The following is a 22,940-nucleotide window of genomic DNA, read 5'->3' on the forward strand; positions in this document are numbered from 1 at the left end:
GGTGGAAAACGGCTCACTATAGCAAACGACAAAAAAAAGCACATTGCATGCTAACATCTCCAAGAAAAGCACTCACAACCATGTTTTAAGCCAGATAGTAAAGGCCCCATAGCCATAAATATCTGACAAAACATCTACTTTGGATAGTCAAGACCCATGCAAGCAGATTAAAAGCAGGCATATAAACCTTTATTGAACTAAAAAATAAGAAATATTTACACAAACATTTACATAAACAGACAGTTCCAATATTCATGTAAACAATAAGAATTAAAAAGAAAAATTACTACAATGACAACATTGCCAACCAAAAGAAACTATGAACATGAATAGAAATATCTCCGAATGACAAGATGAGTGGAGGAAAAACAAGCCAATGCATTAATGATGAACAGCACCGCTGTGACACCTAGTTCAAAGAAACCGTTAAAGCATCCTATATAGTAACTTTTAAAAACACTCATCTCATTTGCGCAAACTTTCATTGGTTCACTACAGTCATGCACATAGCTTCCAGCCAAATCTCAATACATTTAAAATTCCTCCACCATCAGACTATCAACACTTCTGCTAATACTGTACAGGTGGAAGACACTAACGTATGCTTCAATGAGATTTGGGGTGCTACTGCTGCTCATCCTCAGGACAGGAATGCCAAGTTAGTCTTTCCTCATAAAAGGCAATGACTATCTGTGGGCAACGAGTGTTGGCCTCTCGTGCAGGCACCAGGTCTGCCTCATCAGAGTCCTTCCTGTGAACAAAACATATCTCTGGTTAGAGAGCTATGAGATGAAACAGACTCTGACAATTAGAATAGGAAGTAGTGTTGAACGCAAGCGATTATATCTCAACTAAAGCCCTATTTGGACGGTAATTATTTATCGTCGGGTCATAAGGTATTTTCATAATTTACAGGGGATAGTCTGTGGTTTTATTGCCGTCCGAATTCATAATGTCTGTTTTTCTCCCACCACCCGCTTAAAAATCCCCGGCCGAATTACCTACTGTTTTTAGACAAACACCAGTCGCAGTCCAAATCCACCTATGAGTTTTCAAAAGAGATCGCTTCAAAATGCAGTTTATATCCTTTTTGACCAGTGCAGAGCACCGTATCGTTGCGGTTCACTGTAATTTGGATGCATTTTAAAGATCTAGTCTATTCTTTTATTACTGAAATGCTGGAAAGTATTTACAAGAATAATATTTTATTGCCCCTCAAAAGAGAACGAAGAAAAAACGCATAAACATTTGAAATGGGCTGTTATTACGGCAGCAAATTAACATTATATACGCTACATTAGCAGCCTTATGATTACCTCATGTAAATAAGAGGCTGTATTAACTTATTTCCACAATTAAAATTACATCCCATCTTCCTATTTTTTAAACAGGAGACTTAGATTAAAAAATGTCCTATTAAATTAAATATGAATTTATTCTCATTATTCCAAGCCGACATTTTATTAACAGCAAACAATAATTTGACTGACCACGTGAGCAGCACGTTCCCAGGATCGTATCATAAAACTTGCTCCTCCACTGTGTGAATAAATCGCCATCCGAATGCACAAGTTTATTTTTTACGGATGTCCACATGAGAAACCATTACCATCAGAATCGGGCTTTAGAAAAGCTTTGCATGTGGGCATGCTGCCCCCTACAGGTCTTTATAAGTATCTTAACGTGATAGTTCACCCTAAAGTGAAAATTCTGTCATTTTTTCCTCATGTTGTTCCAAACCTGTATGACTACATTCTAACGGAACACAGATGTTTTTGAAAGGAAGAGGGGGAAAAAAAAGTATATTTGCAAATACAATTAAGATAAAGGAGAACCAAAATAGTTTGTGCCTTAACTCTTTTTTGGGACAAAAACAGTTGAAACATTCCTCAAAATAGATTTTTTTATGTTCCACTGAAGAAATACAGGGTTGGAGCAACACAATGGTAAAGAAACTTACATTTTATTTAAGGTTATGTTCTAATTCCCAGTGAATTAATTTAGAAAACGACATGGGTTTCTTACCACTTCATGAGGAACATGAGCTCCCCACTGCTGTCAGTCGCCCCAATGATCCTCTCTGGCTCAAGGTTTCTTGCAAACCCTCTTGGCTTGTCAGACTGCAGCAACACATTAGTTTTAGCAATAAGAAGCCATGTTAAAATCAATCACAGCAGCTAGATAAGAGCCTTCAAAAGACAAACTAATAAATTGATGACCAACACAATCTTACCATTTCCTTCTTTCTCTTCGCCTTGCTCTCCTCTGATTCTGGTTCATCAGTGGAGGATTTTCTTTTTACAGCCTCTGGTTTCTCCACGACTCCTTTCTGAGACTCCAGGAATGCAGAGATCAGTTCAGGACAGTCTAAATTCTCTTCAGGTTCCCAGGTATTGTCAGCACTGAAAAAACATCAGCATATAGTGTTACTCTCATCACATAAAGAAAAATTCCATTAGGGGTACAACAGCTTTTCGCTGAGGGAGTACCCTTAACAGGGCTTTTTTTTTATCACAAAAAGGTTCATAATACCTTAAGGTACGTAGTTGTACATAATATGCACTTTTAGGAGTAAAAAAGTAAAAATAAAAATCCTTTTAAGGGTACTGCCCCAGCAACAAGCTGTTGTACAGCTTTTTTGACACCCTTTTTTCTGTGTGTAAAACCGAAACAATCGTTTCTCTCTTTCATTATACCTGCAAGAAATCAAAGGAACTTTAAAGAATAATTTCAAAAAGTACTCACTCTGTGAAGCCTTTCCACTTGAGGAAAAACTCAACTTTTCCATTGACCACTCGCTGGTCCATAACCTTCTCCACCACAAACTCCTCCACCTCTTGAACTTCTTTCTTTGATTTGCTTCCCTGCTTCTTACCCATGTCGATCTGAAAAGTACAAAAAGACTGATATGATGAATCAGGAACCTGATGTGCGCTTTAAATGAATGTAAAACTTAAAATATATAAAATGAATGTTCCTTTAAAAAAAAGATGCAACACTTGTGACTTGCACAACAGTGCTAAAATGGCAATTGTTTTGCACATTTACTGAAAAAAATAGTTCAAGTCCGTTCATAAATGCTCTGGGATATTAAGAATCCACAGAAGACTTTACGCTCATCGTCAAAACAAATTAGTTATGTGGTGCCTTTTATGTGTGCTAGCATGTTAACGAGCTAACTACGCATGCATGAACAGGCCAGAGGCCCGAACGCAGTTTAAACAATTTTAAATTTTAAATATATATATTATTATTATTATTATATCTAAATAACCATGCTGTCCGAAATGATGTTTGACTGTTTCACAAAATCGTTGTTTGCTTAATAGTCGCTAAAAAGAGCTGATTTTAGATAGCCAGTGTTAGCTTAATTGCTAACTTAGTTGGAAATACACACGCGCACACACACAACACTGTTATAAGACATATAGGTTATAAAACTTCGTGCATGTTTGCATCTTACATACATGCAAACTGAAATAATTAAAAACACTATACAACATTTCAAGAAAATACGTATTGCAACAAATGAGGCTGCAGTTCTAACAGCAAACTACAATGGACGCTGGTGCTGCAGCACGAGATGCATGCGCGCGAAAACTCACCCTCACAATGGAAAAGGATTGAAGTGTGATTTACAAATCTTCACGCGTCCCGGCCTACAAATAACTGCAGCGAAAAAGTATCGACCTTTAACGAGGCACAAACTTTAAAAACTTTTACTCTCTTGGTACACTATAAATCAATGAAAGAGAAATCGACTGAGGCTCGACGAAGGCCAGCCCGAATCTTACGCGAGGACGTAAAGCAACGCCTATGCCCGGTCACGTGTGTCCAATGAGGGTTTTTAACAGGGCGGGGCAACCGTGATTTAAAAAAAAAAAACATTTTCGTCCACAGGTCATTCAAAATATTTAATTCAGCACACTATATCATTTAATATCACCTTCAAGTTCCTCAGAACACTAAAAGTAGGCTCTAGTCTAAATCTGTTCATTGTTCTATTTCCAGAACATGTGAACTGCACACACATTCTTCGTGGTGGAAGACTTATTGCAATAATTAAATAACTTGTAAATAACTGAATTTTACTAACAATGCTAACAGTTTGAACATCTAAAATGTATAATGCACTTCTGATGTGATCTTGAATCTGCAAAATTGTCACACTTAAAGGGATTACAAATAAATTGGGTTTAATGAGGTCATTGCAAAATTCACACAACATATTTCAAGAACAAAACTCTTTTGCCAGAAATGTCAGCCTTTTAATGAGACTTGTTCAGATAGTTACACGGTACACCAACTACAATTTGACTTCTGACATCTCTAAAAGCGGAACCAACCATACCTCAGAATTTATTTGCGATGAAACGGAGTGAGCATTCCACGACATGAACAAGGTGGTAGTCTTTCCCTCAGCAACCTTCCAAGATCCTTTGGCATCACAGTATGAAAGTGACAGTGAGTTTATCACACCGAATTATGTCAATCCACTTTTAGCGCGTTTCCTGATCTGTAGGGAAACCGTGAAAACGTAGGACTTTGCGGAAGCTTGCCACGATGAGACACGACATTATTCGTTCGTTCAGCTATTCTCCCGATTTAGGAACTTCAACTTTTTGGAACTCATAATTTTTAGAACTTAAAGAGTTGCATTTGAGTTTGACGACTAAACCGAGATCGGTATTCCCAATAATGTTTTGCTGAAGAGCTTTATTTTGAAAGTAACAGTGTAGTAGGCTAAGTAGAGGAGGAGTCAGTCTTCAGCCACACCTATTCTTCCATATAAAAATCTACTTTTTTTATTTTTATTAAACAATTCGTCTGTACAAACTATATGACAATATCAGTAGGCCTACATCTTTGCATTAGAATATACAGAACAGGTACTTAAAATAAATACAACAGGAAAATCATAATAATAATAATAGTAGTAAAAACAAACAGAAAACAAGGGGCTATAGGGTTTTGTTTGTAAATCATATTCTTCTATAATGGAAAAAATATTGATTGCATTTTTCCATCACTTAGAGGGCTTTTGTATAAGAAATAAACCCATGAAATGCAAAAAACATTGGTTTCACCTTCAAGTAGCCTACTTAGATTTGTGTATATCAAATTTTCCCAGCATGAGAATGTTGTTAACCAGGAAGTTATCTTTGTTATTGTTCATTACAAGTCCATATATAACGTCCTTTACAATAAAGTCTCCAAGGTGAAGTACCTTTGGGAAAAGCAAGCGATAAATATCAGACCATATGCCTCCACATATATAAGCCCCAAGACTTCTTGCTTTAGGATTTTGAGACAGGTTGCATGCTACCGCCACCAACAATTACCAGGAAGAAATGACACACACACACACAATATATATATATATATATATATATATATATATATATATATATATATATATATATATATATATACACACACACACATTAGCCTAGCAGTTGGCTGTATTGAAAATGGCTGCTGCCAAATATTTTAGCTTTTATTTTTGTCTGAACTGAAATCAACTTGCACTGACATATCTTAAAACATGTCACTGCCATTGTTTTGTCTCAAGATGCACACCAGTATTTTTTTTTTTAAGGCACGTTCATAAAAAAAAAAGCTACTTAAATGGCCTAATTTAAGGCCTACTCCAGGCTTAATCTAAAACCTGTCTGTGAAACCAGGCCACTATTTCCTGGTTTAATGACCCCCTTAGCAATTGTATCGGTTTCTTTGCCTTTAATCCCAATATGTGCTGGCACCCATAAAAAACTAATGCACTGATCAATGCAATTCAATTACACATTAAAAACACTGTAGGCATGTATATTGTCACTTGTGAAGAACCTATATAGTATCTGTTATAGAGCCACCAAAAGTCACCATGAATGAATAAATGGGAGAAAAAGTCATAATTGCAATATGTAACAAACTGACCAGTATTGTGATCATATTTAAAGGAACTTTTTTATTTTATTTTTTTAACCTTTTTCACATTTAATAAATCTTTTTCATTTCAAAAACAAAATCAACATTTCAAAATCATTATTTCAAAAATATAAAAATTCAAAACCAGTGCATGATGTTGCAAACACCTTTATATTGATGATTGTGTTCATGTTTTCGCAGAGCTTTTATTATACCGCAGATGACTGCTTCCGCTTTTATCTGTCATGTGTACGCAGTTCAATTTATGTTATAATATATATATATATATATATATATCTTTTTTTTTTATATTTATTTATGCATTTTTTTATTTTTATTTTGGCAGACATGGCATTCCATATAAAACATGGTATTCACGGTAAATCATAAAAATGAGATTTAAACAATAAGACTGTTGGGCTTTATAACAATGATTCATTTGTCAATGGAGATAAAATGCAAAATTTAGAAAACAGAATTCAGCGTGATGCTGCTTTGTCAAATGCGGCATTGCATGGAATGTTTCTCTAAAAACATCTATGAAATAGGATCCATAAAACAAAAAAAAAGAATAAACTCAACAGTAACTTCATTGTCCTCCTTTATTCATTTTAAAATATATAAAAGCCAGATTTTGAATATCCTCGTTTAAAATTAAAGGTATTCCAACCCCTTACACACACACACATACATACACAAATAATTGCTCAAAAACACACAAAATAGAAAAATGTAAGAAAAACAGAGGAAAAAAAAGAGAAAGAGAAACCGCTTCTACTAACAAACACAAATCAAACCACTCTGCCAATAAAGGAAATAAACAAGAGGATCATTTGCTTGGGCCCAGTATTACTTTTTATACTAATTCACTAATTACTCAGTCATTAAGCTGATTTAGTAATTGCTTTTTCCAAATTATAACTGTGCTATGAGGTAGACCAAAACTCGCCAATGTTGTTTTCTTTTAATTAGTTCCACTTTATTTGTTTTTAGTTTGACTTCACTTCAAAGATGACCACTTCTATATGTATAATATGTGACAGTGTGCAAAAAATAAAAAGGAAAATCAAGTTGAAACCATAACTGCAATCCAACCTTATAAAGCCTTTATAAAAAGCTATCAGAACACATTATAATTGTTCTTTGCAAGTGCATAAATGTAAAATGCAAATGTAATTTGACTGTAATGTATTATACAGGAACGATTTAAGCAGAGTAATCTTGTTTGTCATGAATATACAATCACATTTTAATTGTGTATCGTTTTATTTATCTCAGTGGTGAGAAAAACTTAAATCGGGGTGTGAAGGTAATAACTGCAGTTGTCTTCTTAGATGAAAGTTGTATTTTACTAATGTTTGCAAATAGTTTAAATTGAATTAGGGTCATTGCTGTGGGGTTCTTTGTTTCCAAGGGATAGTTCACCCAAACATTTTAACTCACCCTCATGTCATTCCAAACCTGCATGCCTTTCTTTCTTCTGTGGAACACAAAAGAAGAAAGACAATGACAAACAACATTTGACTGACTTTCATTGTACGGACATTTTTCAAAATATTTTATTTTTGTGTTCTGCAGAAAAAGAAAGCCATACAGGTTTGGACCGACACGAGAGTGAGTAAATGACAGAACCATCCCTTCACCCAAAAGTGAAATAGCGAGGCACATTTTTAACACGGTCCCCCAGTGACCATATTCAAACATTCTTTACTTAGTAACTTGCCATTTAAATTAACAGTTAAAAGAAAAGCAACATGAATTTTTTTTTATTTTTTTTAAATGTGCTCTTTAGAAATACTCTTTATACAAACTCTTACTATACACAACATCCAGTGTTTTCAGTACATTCTCTCCTGCAAGCGAACAAGGCTACTCCCATCCTGTAAGTGTAGTATTTTTTACAGTATTCTTTTTGCCCTCCACTTGAGTTACGAATGGCTTTTAGGAACAAAGAAGAGCCAGAAATGCCCCAAAACATCTTCTCTCAAGGATAAAAACTCACCTTTCAGAAAACAAAAATATTTGTATGTAAACACAAACACGCATGCACACACTCAAAAATGTTTCTTAGGGTTTCTTGACTTTCTTTCTCTTCACTGTCTTACTCCCAGACATTGTCCTTGACGTTGTGTTTGTGCGAGGCTGAACCATCACCCGTCCGTTAGCACTGCAGTGCAGCGTGTAGTGCTCAGGGTTCATAGGATGTCCATATTCATCCCGGATATGGCTCAACACCGTTCTCGAGAGCGCCTCGAAATGTTCTGCAGCAGCAGAAAGTGCCTTGGCTGTGTGGGCTCTCTGGCGCAGGAGAGCATCCCGCTGCACTGAAAGGCCCTCAACCTCACCCTGCAGGCCCATGATCGCATCCAACTTCCTCTTGCGGCAATTCTGCGCGGCGAGCTTGTTTTTACCTCTTCTGCGCACATCACGCAAGAGCGTGACTTCTGATCCTGAAAGATTCTGCCTGTCCAGAAGCTCCAGGAAGTTTTCTACAGGCATGTTGACAATCTGAAAGGCTGAAAATGGAAGACCCAACGCCTGCACCCGACGTTCGTCACGACTCATCTCTTCAGGTTCAGACTCATCTTCGCTCATCACTTCCTGTTTGATAGTTGTGATCCAGCTAGATGATGTCGAATTTTGAGCCTGTGGGGCTGAATAGGTATGATCATGCCAGATGTTGTCATGAAGGTTCACAGGTGACCAATCACGGTAAGCAGCTGCACAAGCACCGCCTTTTGAAGAAAAAGACTCCACTTCACTGCTATAGCCTGTAGCTCCACCCTCATCCTCACAAAATGAATCGGACGAAGTAGACGGGGATGCGGCGCTCCTAGAACTGCTCTCCAAAGACAGGCCAGAGTCTGAATCCTCCAGCCATGGAGTGTCCATGTCACTTTGCACACCATCCAGCATCTGAGGGTCGATCGTACCAAGATTACCCAGATCCAACATATTGATGTGCTCAAAAACAGCCTCATCTAGAAAGCCTCCCATCTGTGAAGGAGAGGTTTCATTACGAGAGCTGTTCCCAGACAAACAGAAGAGCGATGAAGGGATTGCCCCTGCTGAGCTCTGAGGCGGGTCTGAGTTAGAAGAGTTTGTGGATTCCAGACGGAAGAGGGGTGCTCGGGGAGATTCCGGCCTGCAATTTGCTGAATCTCCCCTGGTTACCATGGCATCTTGAAGGCTTACATCATAGCTGATGGGATTAGGAAGGTCGGCTTCTAAATCTGACATGCGTTGGGGGACCATGGAGTCAAAATCCTGTAGATGGAATAGAAAAAGATTGTCAATGTAAACATTTTCAAAATTCTTATTCGGTACAAATGTGGACAACAAACAAGTATCAGAAAAAAAGGACACACACTTATTTGGTTTAGTATTGTTCGGTGTCTACTGGCAGCATTTGTTGCATAATGGAGATTTCCAATGAAAATAATTACATTTTTCAATAATCAAGCTTACAGTAACTAACACACTTAGGGTGGGTTGCACCAACAAGGATTAAATTAAACTCAGTTGAGAGCTAATCTAGGATTTGTTGATCTAGGCTTTATTTAAAATCGAGTTGTGTTGCACCACTTAATTTTAAACCCAGATTAACAAATCTGGGATTAGAATTAACCTGCAATTAAAACCTCCATTTACGATAAATTTTCGCCACCATGATGGCTTCACCATTGACAGCAACAATACTAATATTCAATTTCCTTCCTCTCTGACATAAGTAGCACTTGCCGATAAAGTAAATAAACTTGTAAAATGTCAGCTGTCTTTATAAAGCGCTACATAGAGACCTTTAGCCTACTGATCAAGCAGGCAATGAAAACATTGCGGCAGCACGTGCGGATTTCATAAGCCTGGAAATATATTTATAGTATCAATTAATGGAATATATTGTGGCAGCGTAATTTATGACAAAACAACTGTCATGATTGGCGGAGTGACTATCTCCGGTCTTGACAGCGCTGCCCATTCTGTTTGATCGAGTGGAGCGGGCATGAGAAACGCGAGGCACGGCGTAGCCGTGATCACTGGCGCTCACCTCATCATCTCTGCTGCCGTTAAATGCTAAATATACTCCTCTCTTCTTTTCTTTGTCCGACACCGAGGTGCACCGAGATGAGTGACGGATCTGCATCCCAGACTCGATAGCAGGTGTAAACTCACGGGCCGCCACGACCCTCACACTCTGACAGCTCAATTCGCTTTATTTTTCATTTTTATTAGTAATAAACACCTCTCTGAGACCAGACAACACACCCACTGTTTCTATCTCTGTTCAATCATCTGCATCGTTTAATTGTAGGTGCACTTTATTTTAATTAAACCTCCTCACATGTAAGTTTAAAATTAATCCATAATTGAGATTTAAATCTGAGTTTAAAATGATGGAGCTACAGGATTAAAGTTAATCTATCTTAAATATAAATTAAATCCAGGATCAAAATGATGGTTTAAATTATTACATTTTTAAACAAGGTTTAAAGTTTGGTGCAACAGAATTATTAGATAAACCTTGATTTAATCTAGATTTAAGATTAATCCTTTTTGGTGCAACCCACCCTTAGAAGTAAATGTGATTATCATATTTTAAGTGGTAATCATTCTACCATAACTGATGTCGATATAGTTGTACTGAACAACTTGAAATGGAGGACAAAGCATCCACACTTACATCAAATTCAGAGAGGAAGTCCTGCCACTGCGGAGGAAGCGCAAGACCAGAAAGAGGTGGGGGAAGGGTACTACCCAGCAAATCCTGGAAAGAGAAGCAGCAAAAAATGTTTTACATCTCACACCAACAACCGTTAATATGTTGAATTGACCAGAAACATAACCAAATGTAACTTCTCGCATTCATCATTGAGCTGGTAAAATATTAAGTAAATTACCGTTAAGAGATATACACTATATTGCCAAAAGTATTGGGACACCACTCCAAATCATTGAATTCAGGTGTTCTAATCACTCCCATGGTCACAGGTGTATAAAATCAAGCACCTAATGCAGACTGCTTCTACAAACATTTGTGAAAGAATGGGTCGCTCACTTGAGCTCAGTGAATTCAAGCGTGGTATCGTGATAGGTTGCCAGGTTGTGCAATAACTCCATTTGTGAAATTTCCTCACTACTAATTACTCCACGGTCAACTGTTAGTGATATTATAACAAAGTGGAAGCAATTGGGAACAACAGCAAATCAGCCACGAAGTGGTAGGCCATGTAAAAATCCCAGAGCGGGTTCAGCACATGCTGAGGCTGTGCGCACAGTACGCAGAAGTCATCAACTTTCTGAGTCAATAGCTACAGACCTCCAAACTTCGTGTGGCCTTCAGATTAGCTCAAGAACCGTGCGTAGAGAGCTTCATGGAATGGGTTTCCATGGCCGAGCAGCTGCATCCAAGCCTTACATCACCAAGTGCAATGCAAAGCTTCGGATGCAGTGGTGTAAATCATGCTTCTCTGTCTGGCAATCTGATGGACTAGTCTGGGTTTGTCAGCTGAGAATGGTACTTGCCTGACTGCATTGTGCCAAGTGTAAAGTTTGGTGGAGGAGGGATTATGGTGCGGGGTTGTTTTTCAGGGGTTAGGCTTGGCCCCTTAGTTCCAGTGAAAGAAACTCTTATACCCCATTTCCACCAGAATGAATCGGTGCTAGTTCAGGGCCGGTGCTAGTACCAGTTCGGAGTTGGTTCGACTGACGAGCCTTCTAAGAACCGGTTTGCCTTTCCACGGGCTAGAGAGCCACCACAGAGCCAGGTCTTACGACACTGTATACGTCTCATCTTTCTTATATGTCCCACGTTCACGACTTAAAACGAAAGGTGATCGAGCCTTTGCAGTTGCTGCTCCACGATTATGGAATCAGTTGCCACCCGACATTAAGAGTGCTCCTTCTGTTTCTGTTTTTAAATCTAGACTTAAGACACATCTCAACGTTTTAGCATTTCCTGCTTATTAAATTATGGATTAGTAACTGTTTTCTTGTTTTTTCTTATTCTAATTTTGACTGTTAATTTTATTATTATTTTTATTTTATCTTTATTGTATTTTATGATTGTGTTGTACAGCACTTTGGTCAGTGTAAGCTGAATTTAAATGTGCTTTATAAATAAATTTACTTACTTACTTTCTTTACTCAGCAACTCTAGCGAGGCAGCGGGAAACACAAACACACCAGGCTTGTTCGAGATGCATCAGCGCTGCGCAGACCGATCAGCGCATGATATCAAAATACCACATGAGCGATTCAAAAGCATAAGGAGTCGTATGCTCTCGCTGTACTTTGATGTCATTTTGCGATCGGTCTGCGCAGCACCGATGCATCTCGAACAAGCCTTCCATCAACAATGGCAAACGTGGAGTTACTACTGATGCTCATGGCTTTATGATCCTACATCTGCATCGAAACACAGCAAATCCAAAGCATTCGTGCAGCTCGCCGTAAATTGTATAGACAGAGATTACAACCGAGACGCTATTAGCTCCATTAGCTGCTATTTCAAAAATGGTGGTCACAAGTTTGTGTTGGTCTTGTTGGTCACGGTAACCCCGCCACCAGCCCCTGACCCAAGCGGTTCTTACTTCTAGTCCAGCAATGTTTTGGTGCTACTTAAGAACCACTTTTCCTGGTTTAGAGCTGGTGCTTTGGGTGTGGAAAGACAAAGCACCGATTTGAAACTAGGCTCTGGCTCTCAACCAGCACCAGCACTGCCTCGGTGGAAAAGGCCGGGTTTTAATGCTTCAGCATACCAAGACATTTTGGACAATTTCATGCTCCCAACTTTGTGGGAACAGTTTGGGGATGGCCCCTTTTCCAACATGACTGCACACCAGTGCACAAAGCAAGGTTCATAAAGACATGGATGAGCGAGTTTGTGCAGGCCAGTCAAGTTCCTCCACACCAGAGTCCTGACCTCAACCTGTTAGAACACCTTTGGGATGAATTAGAGCAGAGACTGCGAGCCAGGCCTTCTCGTCCAACATCAGTGCCTGACCTCACAAATGCGCTTCTAGAAGATTGGTCAACATTCACATAAACACACTCCTAAACCTTATGGAAAGCCTTCCCAGAAGAGTTAAAGCTGTAATAGCTGCAAAGGGTGGACCAACTCCATATTAAAACCTATGGATTAAGAATGGATGTCATTAAAGTTCATGTGCATGTAAAGGCAGACACCCCAAAACTTTTGGCAATATAGTGTAACTTGTTTAGATGGAAAGGATCTCAAGCTGACTAGCAAAAGACGTTACTGTAACTATAACCATTAATATACACAGTACTTCCTTGAAAATAAATTCCAGCACAGCACTACAATAATTAAGTGACCCTTCACAATAAATAATAGGAATGCAACATATCGTTATTGGCCGATAAATTATCATTTTTGATGTTATCGTTATCGATCAGATAAGAAAATTTGGCCGATATATAATGCATTTCCTTCAGCTGAGACACTTCAGACATGCTGTCCGCCATGATGGGTTGGAACTGCTCAAAATATGATTGGAATCACTTCAAAAAGGAAAATACAGTTATGTGCAACGTAAGTCTAACATATAAGCTACATAAAATTATGAGAACACGACTGTAAAAGAACGTTGTGTTCAGCGCATTTGTTGAGGGAAGAGCGTGTCCACTGAGTTACACCTTCATGACAAGCAAGTCAAGTTTCACTTGTGCATTTGCAGCCTTCTGTGCCCTTGTAAGTTGCAATATTATATTTATTCGGTGTATATAATCTCAACGTAGTAAAGCACTTCATTGTACCGGTCTTTAGCTTCAGCGTGCGCAGTTCAAACAGAAATGCACAGCTTTAATAACTACTGGGACTGTAATATAACACTGTAATTAGAATTTTTTTAATATAAAACGTTGTGAATTATCTGGGTTTAGTAGCTGTTATGGCCTTCTGACCAGCACAGTCAAGTTCGCTTGTGCATTTGCGTCATTTTAAGCATATATAAAGTCGTAATATTAAGTTTATGTAGTATAAACATCTGATTAATCTCATATAGGATGCGTTTCGTTGAGTTAATAACCCGCAGCGCTTCATTGTACCGGTGATCATCTTCAGTTTCAGCGCGCGCGCTCAAACGGGAAGAGCGCATCCACAGGAGTTATAGGCCTTCTGACTACGTAACTTAGTTCACCTGTGCCTGATTTTGTACAAATATAAGTTGTAATATTATATTTATTTTGTATAAATATCTGATTGTTCTCATATATGATACATTTAGTTGTTAATTAACCTTCTAATGGTGTGTTCACACCGGACGCGATTCGCGTGAGTGATTTACATGTTAAGTCAATGCAGAGACGCGAAATGGCATTCTGCGGCGCGATTCGCGCGAATGAGGCGGCGCGAAGGATGAGAGTTGAGCGTTTTCGAATCGCTCAAGTTGAAAAATCTGAACTTTGCCGGATATTTCGCGCCGCGTTAACCAATCAGGAGCTTGCTCTAGTAGTGACAACAATGAGGAGAAAATCTGTATATTAATATCTGGTTCAGACAATATGATTATCACTGTGATAACATTAAATGACATGAAACACAACCCAGTCTCTTTTTGTTAAATGCAAGTTTATGTATGATCAATAATACAAAAGTTTAAGTAATGTATAACAAGCTATACATGAAAAAGCAAACAATGCAGTCAAACATTCAAAGTTAGTGCTAGTAGGCTAACGTTACAACTGCAACGTACAGTTATAGCCTAAAAATATAAAGTAATGAAACTTCTTTGCCCTCAGCCTAAACGATTTGCCAGGGAACAAATTATAAATCCATGAGACCAAAGATCGGCCGTTACAAGACTAATTATAGCTCGAGACACACCACAGAGTCATCAGAGCCAGCGGCAGACGGCAGAAGGACTAGCCGAGGAAAGGTTGCCCTCGCCGGCTTTGACGAGCGCTGAGCGCCGCTGTCCGGCGGAGCTCACAACTCCGAAAACGGCAGATAAAATGTTCAAATAGGCACTCATTATATAAATAAACCACAGATTTGAGCTTTAAACAACTACATTATCGACTGAAAAAGTCTTAAAACAATGTTTTGTCACACATTAACAGTAGATTTTAACAAAAAAAAAGACATGTAAACACAGCTCATGTCAGCCATTTCTCAACGAGACGAGCCGATGGCGGAAGCACCTCCCATGACGCAAATTCGCGTTTGTTGTGCAGTGAATGTCACACGCGATTCGCACGAATTTCACGTGATTCGCGCGAGTAAACTCAAAATGTACAAGCGTCCACCTTCGCGCGATTCCGGTGTGAACGCCACATAAGTGCTTCAGTTCACAGTTGTTCATTCTCTTCAGCTTCAGTGCGCGCTCTAAAATAGCAATGTTATTTGATAGACTAATATTAAAGATGTTTACCATTACTGTAATATTAAACTTTTTTCTCTTTTCAAAAACACCGAAGCGCTATTAATAACTAGCAGGTTTATTGTTCTCGTATTATTTTCATCAACAAAATGGTTTGATTAAAACCATTACCTTATTTTCCGTGCGGAGGCTATTTGATGCATGGCACATGCATTTTGATTCTTTATATGCAGCCTAAATAATGCGGTCCTTAAATAACCTTTGTTAATGATAGTAATAAAATTGTGTTTATTAACAGTCCATTCACAGTGCATTACCTAATTAACACACACACACACACACACACACACACACACACACACACACACACACACACACACACACACACACACACACACACACACACACACACACACACACACACACACACACACACACACACACACACACACACACACACACACACACACACACACACACACACACACACACACACACACACACACACACACACACACACACACACACACACACACACACACACACACACACACACACACACACACACACACACACACACACACACACACACACACACACACACACACACACAACTTTGGATCTGAAAATGTTGATATATTAATAAATCCTGTAGAAGTATTTTTCATTCATTGTTGATTAATGCAAACAAAAATTAAACCTTACTGTAAAGTGTTGCCATTTTTTAATAAAGTAAGTTGTAATTTGAAAAGTTAAGGAATCTTACATTGGTTCAATTGGCTACTGTGCTGTAAAGGTTTGATTCATGTTGAAGTGTTTGTGACATGGCTTTTAATGGTGAGCCTTTTGATTTTGTAATCAGGCTCTCAAAGTTTATTAAAATTTGTATTTAGATTTATCGACATTTCTCGCCATATCCAAAAAGCCACGCCAATGTTCAATCTATATTATTACAAGCTATGTCGCAGATTCTCCTCTGTTTAGCATTTGGGTGCAAAATGGGTGAATCCCCAGAGGTTCGAGATTTAGCAGCTCCATCATGTCAACCTTTCGCACTCGTTGTTACAAATAACCTATGCCATTCCCACACCATACACAATGTCAAAGTAATCAGAGCAACTTTTCTCTATTTACGGATATTACGAGATGCACAAAGACACGTGATGCATGTACACAAATTCCCGTGAAAACCATCCCGTTGGGTCTAAAATTTAAACACTTATAATAGACTTACCACAGTAAATCATGTTAAGACAAAAACACATTTTGGAAGGAGGATTGATGATGTATCGGCTCATATAAATTATTAATTTTGAAAAAAAAAAAAAAAAAGTACATAATGTACCTCTAAGTTTTACATCTAACCTGATAGACACACCATTCCAGTTAAACAGGTAGTAAAGTTAGTGTTTGTTTACCTCCTGCTCTAATGCTGAGCTTTGTGTCAGCTGGTTCAGCGAAGCAGGGCCGGTTTCCTCCTGCCCTCTCTCGTCTTTCGCATTCTCCTCCTCATTCTCTTGCTTCAGTAAAGTCTCCTGGAGAGAAAGAAATTGTGATATCAAAAAGGCTTAAAATGTTTTTCCTTTACATTTGTTTATAAAAAATTGCATTTAAAAAAGTGCAATCAAGAGTAATTCCAACATAGTAAAGAAATACTCAAACTACAGTGCACCTGTTTAAAACAAATGTATTCTTAGTGCTTCGCTACTTAGTCAATAAATTAATTTTATTCAAAGAACTTTATGAACTTTACTTGCACCTGTGGTAGTAAGTTAGTTAAAAGAAAAATATTTGCATAACATGCATGGTTTAAATGGCTCTAGGGATAATACATGACTTAACTAGGTTGAGCTCTGTCAAGACATGATCAAGTAACGAACATTTCCGAAAGAGCAGGTTTGGGCTGGACCAAAGGGTAATTTACCACTCTTCTCTAAGACAATCTCTATTACAAAACAAACGATGTATCCATTTTAAAAAAAGAAGAAAATTCTCTTATCAAATAAATACTTAAGATTTTTTTTTAAACATGTACTTTGATAAATTTTCACATTCTTGACATTAAAACCTATGGTTTAAATTCAAAGTTTGCCTGACGCACCTGACCGACACCTGTACCTGTCTAGTTACCATTGTAAATTACATTTAAACTAACAGGTAAACAGATAAAGTTACCTCTTAAAAAACTTTTTTTTTCTTTAAAAAAAAACTTGAATTAAAAGGTAGGGTAGGCAATTCCGGAGAGGCTAACAATAGCAAGCTAGCTTTGAAAGCATTAGATCCCATCATCCCTTCAGAGCGCTCTCCAAAGCCACGCCTCCTTCAAAACATACGACTCTGCAAACCGTCACGAGACAAGAGATGCTGTGAAATTACCTTATGTCTCAATGCACATAACATTAAAATAATAGTTCATGTAAACAACTAAGCTCTTATTTATGAAAGCTGGTTTCCGGCGTGGAATAAAATATTTTAAAAAGGTCCCATGGCATGTATTTTTTATTTTATTTTATAATGTATTCTGAGGTGTACTTATATTGTTAGTAGGATTTTTACATCATAAAATGTCAATTTCGAAATAAAAGGTATTTTTTCTATACTGATGTTTGCCCTCTGGCTGAATGCCCTGTTTCGAGGGGCGTGTCTGCTGTGAGACTTCAGTAAAAACGCCCACTGTTGTGATTGGCTGACATCTTTGCATTTGAAATGAGCGGAGGGGGCGTGGTTTAACAAGGTCTACGAGGCACAAGGCTGCCAGAGAGACGGATGTCACTTCTCATCAGTTCTCTCAGCACGTCTCAGTTCAGTGAACTGTTGTAGTTACTAGCATATACTTCAGGTTATCCGTTTATTTCTAGTCGGAGGGACTGTCACTCATGTCAGAAAGTTAGTAACTTTAGTAAATGATGGATCAGCACTGACTCGAGACACGAACCGTTTATAACGATTCGGTCCGATTTGGTGAACTGGTTCGACCGGTTCACTAAAAAGAACCGGTTCACTAAAAAGAACCGGTTCAAAAGAACGATTCGTTCATCAATGGACCAGAGACGGAGAGATTGCTAACAAAGTGATATTGATATTGAGTTGTGAGAGCGCTGTCAGCGCGAGTTTATTTTGTTTGTATCAGAGTTCTGAATAAACACGAGTCTCAGTCACGCCGAGCCCGTCTTCCTCCTTATTCTACCAACTTTGTTACACATGTAATGTACCATTATAGCTGTCGAGATGAACGGGTTACGAGTAAGTAGGGCTGTAATCTCCCAGTCGATTAGTCGATTATTGGTCGATACGTTCTGGCTCGACCAAAATTTTGATTGGTCGATTTTTTTGCAGCGTTCATTTAATTAGTTTTTGCCGCGTTCATTTAATCAGTTTTGCTGCGCCGCGTTCATTTAATCAGGTGGAAAGCACTAATTGCTAATGGGGGTGTTTTCAGAGCACCCCTGTTTCACTGGTATCAGTCTGCCTTCAGAACACCCCCATTGTTTTCACTTCTTTTGGATTAGCCCAACCAACTGGCGAAGAGAAGTCTCTCGCCCGTCCTTTGTTTTTCATTCCCCGCTGGCTCAAACGCACGCCAATAGCGGTAAACTTGAGGAACGCCCATCAACATACAGCGTCACAACACCACGCTTCAGTCGTGCCGCAAAAGTGGATCTGTACTGTCCGTTTTGCAGCGTTCATTTCATCAGTTTTGCCGCGTTCATTTCATCAGTTTTGCCGCGCCGCGTTCATTTCATCAGGTGGAAAGCACTAATTGCTAATGGGGGTGTTTTCAGAGCACCCCTGTTTCACAGGTAACAGTCTGTCTTCAAAACACCCCCATTGTTTTCACTTTTGGATTAGCCCAACCCACTGGAGAAGAGAGACAGATTGAAGAAGGCTAGTTTTCTGTAACTTATATTATTTATTTAATTGTGAGAGCGTTTTTTCTGCTCTTGATCTGGCTTGTTTAATAAATATTCATTTTTTTATTAAAGTGGACGTGCCTTTTGTGTTTAAGAGTAAAAACTTTAAGTTAATAGTCTATTCGTGTCTCAGCCGCGAAGCTGAGCTCAGCTCCTGTTCGAGCTGCACAGAGCGGCTGAAATTGTACTGTCTGTCAGTTATTATAATACATATGACAAAAACAATTGTCTAAATTATGTTGCATATTCCTCAAAAGTTATTGTGATGATATCTAGCTGACAATAGTACTATATTTTGGGAAATCATAGGCTATGATATTGCGCAGGTGCACGTGATGCAACGCTGTCAGAGCCGACAGACTCGTGTGTCAGACTCATTTCAGTGCAAAATAATCAGCTCAAAAACTATTTAATATACTGCAAATAGCCTACTAGTTTTTTATGTTTATTTATAATTCATTTATGCAGACAACAAGGCTACCAAGTACTGCGCACAGTGCGCAGCTAATTAATTTAACGTTTTTTTCCCTAACGTCATTTTTAGTCGATTTTTAGTCGAAAATTTCAGGACTTCAGTCGACCAAGATTTTCTTTGGTTGATTACAGCCCTACGAGTAAGTGTTGATTATAGCATTATTTTTAGATATTTTTCTATCATATGAAAAGCGTCAGTGACGCGCACTGAGTACACAGCGCAAACAAAGACACAACAGGTCAGTAATCGAATGTAATCCAGTTTATAGTGGGTATAGCTGGCTAGCCTAGCCTGGATACGCTCACGCTTACCCCCTGTCTGCTCAATCTCGCGCCGCGTTTGGTGCCTCCGCTGTGGGCAAGATGCAGTACTGGGGATCGGTGATGTTGAAGGCCGACTGGCCAGTGCAGCCCGAGCCTCGCTTGCATGCGTGAGGTTTATCTCTAAAGATGTGGCTCTGCGGATGTTGAGCAGAAACTCACAACTGTATGCACATTTTAGAACAGATAGACGCGACGAGGACGTACAAAACACTGACTCACAAGATAGAAAACACGTAAACACCGTTCTGTCTGGAGAGAGAGAAGCCGCAGCACTAATAATAAAATTCTGTGTGAACTTGAATAATTAGCTACACATCAGAAATCACTGATCACAGATCGGAAAGAACAGAAAAAAGACTTCCGTTTTCATTTGTACATCCAAACACTGAGAAACTGCCAGCATTCACTCGTTCACAAGCCATGATCTCTTGAGGACAAACAAATATGGCGCTGGCAATTCTCTGGGCGGAAGAAAGGGAGGTAACCGTTCCTGTTATGACATCATAACAGGAAAATTCAAGATCAGCTCGTCGGGGCTGTCATTTTCTCAAAGGCAGAGAAAGACAGCCAGAACTCTGTTTACATCGATCAAAATTTCTAGCCACTTATAATCTAGGACAATATTCAGGCTAGGGGAACTCATATTAATGTTGAAAAACCTCATAAAATGAAAATGTCATGCCATGGGACCTTTAAAGGATAATTGCGCTTTTTTTAAACTCACAATTGTGACTTTTTTCTTAGAATTACTTGATATAATCTCGCAATTTTGATCCAATTCTGAGAGGAAGAAAGTAAGAAACAAGGCAGAAACAAGCTTCCATACTTGTACTAGTTAGGGGGGCAGCAGTGGCCTAATGGTAAGAGGGTCGGACTTGTAACCGGAAGGTTGCAGGTTCAAGTCTAAGGTCCGGCAGGAATTGTCGGTGGGGGAAGTGAATAACCAGCGCCCTCCTCCACCCTCAATACCACAACTGAGGTGAGACCCTTGAGCAAGGCACCGAACTCCGAACTGTTCCCCGGGCAATATGGCTGCCCACTGCTCCGGGTGTGTGTTCACGGTGTGTGTGTGTTCACTACTGTGTGTGTGCACTTGGATGGGTTAAATGTAGAGCACAAATTCCAAGTATGGGTCACCATACTTGGCCCACGTCACTTCACTTTTTCACCACCTGACTGCTGCAGATTCATTTTGGTGTTGATAGTATTGACAAGTCTGAGGAAGAAAACAGCTCCTGGTTAGTGTTGTCAAAACTACCACCTTCGGTACTAAGTTGGTACTGTAATTTAAAAAATGTGATGCTTTGAGTGCTGTTGAGCGGAATCGTAAACACCTCTGATTGGGCATTGTGTTCACGCACTCATTGGATGCGTCACATTTCAGTACCGACTTGATGGCGTGAACGCAGCGTAAACTTTCTAGTTTTTCTTCAGGAGAAACTGTAAAATGTGGCTGCTGTTTGTTAGTGGGACTGGGTTACTGTCAACAACTCTGCACATCCTCATGAAACACGCTGATGATGTGATGGAAAAACGTTTTGGCAGGCAGGTAAAACATCATATCATTGCATTCGGACCGAGTGCAATGATTGGACAAACATGTTTTGGTCCTGAGACTTCCACAGAAGATATGTACTTTTTAATATTTACCAGTTCAATTACTGATTGTTATCAGGATGTGAAGAGTTTCAATCAGTATAACAAAAATTGTTTATAAAACCTACCCTACCTTTAAATTTGCTGATGAAAAACGACGTAAATACACACAAAACCATAGCCTAAAGAGAAGTACAGATCAATTGAATCTAAATATAATCTATAGATATAGTCGATCTAATTTGACTATATATTTAACAACATTTAATCTGTAACATTAAACTGCTTATAGATGGGACACCTATTGTTTCGCTTTCGCCTTTAGTTGCTCACGAGTGCAAACACACCACTTGCCATGAAGCTAACTGGCTAACTCAGCCAAATTCAAACAAACAAATACTTAAAGCATTTAACATGTAGCTACTGTGTGTCCCATGAGGAGAAAATAATGTAACTGTTAAGTATGGAAAGTATACAATACAGCACTGCATTGTTACCTCTTTGGAAAGTTCGCCAGCTGCACAGCAAGGCCTTGAAACAGTGCAGTCCTGAGATACTGTCAGACCGAAGCCCTCTGCAGTCCTGTGATCATCCTCTTCCCGGAGATTTTCGGTATTTACGTCCTCGTTATCAGGGTCTCCTGACAGGTCGTGTGCCTCAATGACATCAGAACCATCATCAGGCACCAGGTGCACCAGCCATGCGCTGACACGCGTGGGGAAGCGGGCCGGGGACCCGAGCGCACGCACTTCATTCAGCAGCCTGCGGCTGGTGAAAAAATAGTCCAACTCGGGACATTTTGGATGCACTTGATGGCCCGCCGCGGTGTCCCGATAGTGGTGAAACGGTGTCTGTATGAAAGCCGAGCTCGGCCCTCCGTCCGTCTCTATCAACGGCGAGAAGTAGCCGCTAAAATAAGTGTCGACATCCACGCGAACACCTATCAAACTAAGCAGAATCGTAAACTGAATGAGTCCCTCTGTGAAATATTTCTTCATATGATGCATGTTTTAAAACAACTATTTCAACCTCGGGAGGCCTGACGAGAACAAAAATCGCCCGCTTGCAGTTACACAAAGACAAAACCCCAAACAAAAGAGCACGCGTTGACTACTCTCCGTGTCAGACAAAGAGCAGCCCCGACCGGCTAAACTGTTCGCTGCACTTACACACTACCGGCTTTTCATAATTTCCTGGCCTATAACATCATAATGCGGAGATATGGTGCCTTCTTCTAATATCGAAACACACAACGAGCCATTCTCATCTTATATATTCTGTAACGGACGAAAAAAGATTAAACTTTTTATCCTATTAAAAGAACAATAAAACTCCCTGGCTATCCTGAATCGAGCCTCTCATCCGA

At 39.2% G+C, this 22,940-nt stretch overlaps 1 protein-coding gene across 1 annotated transcript; it reads right to left on the bottom strand.

Annotated features, from left to right (window-relative positions):
- Positions 1–167: 167 nt before the first annotated feature.
- nfe2l3 (nfe2 like bZIP transcription factor 3) lies at positions 168–22,731 on the bottom strand. The gene is made up of 8 exons (XM_079828541.1): positions 22,072–22,731; positions 16,688–16,804; positions 10,610–10,693; positions 7,999–9,195; positions 2,746–2,885; positions 2,234–2,402; positions 2,026–2,120; positions 168–751 (listed from the first exon to the last, which is right to left on the bottom strand). The coding sequence occupies exons 1-8, from the start codon at positions 22,579–22,581 to the stop codon at positions 625–627; spliced, it is 2,439 nt and encodes an 812-aa protein (XP_079684667.1). The 5' UTR covers positions 22,582–22,731; the 3' UTR covers positions 168–624.
- Between the last annotated feature and the right edge of the window lie 209 nt (positions 22,732–22,940).

Source organism: Gobio gobio (genome assembly GCF_949357685.1).
Source record: "Gobio gobio genome assembly, chromosome: 11".
Taxonomy (NCBI): domain Eukaryota; kingdom Metazoa; phylum Chordata; class Actinopteri; order Cypriniformes; family Gobionidae; genus Gobio; species Gobio gobio.

Coding starts and splice junctions, on each gene's coding strand:
- nfe2l3 (XM_079828541.1), bottom strand. CDS start 22,581: ATGCATCATATGAAGAAATATTTCACAGAGGGACTCATTCAGTTTACG. Junction 16,805..22,071: donor CTGGCGAACTTTCCAAAGAG/GTAACAATGCAG, acceptor CTTTCTCTCCAG/GAGACTTTACTGAAGCAAGA. Junction 10,694..16,687: donor GCTCAGCATTAGAGCAGGAG/GTAAACAAACAC, acceptor TTCTCTTTCCAG/GATTTGCTGGGTAGTACCCT.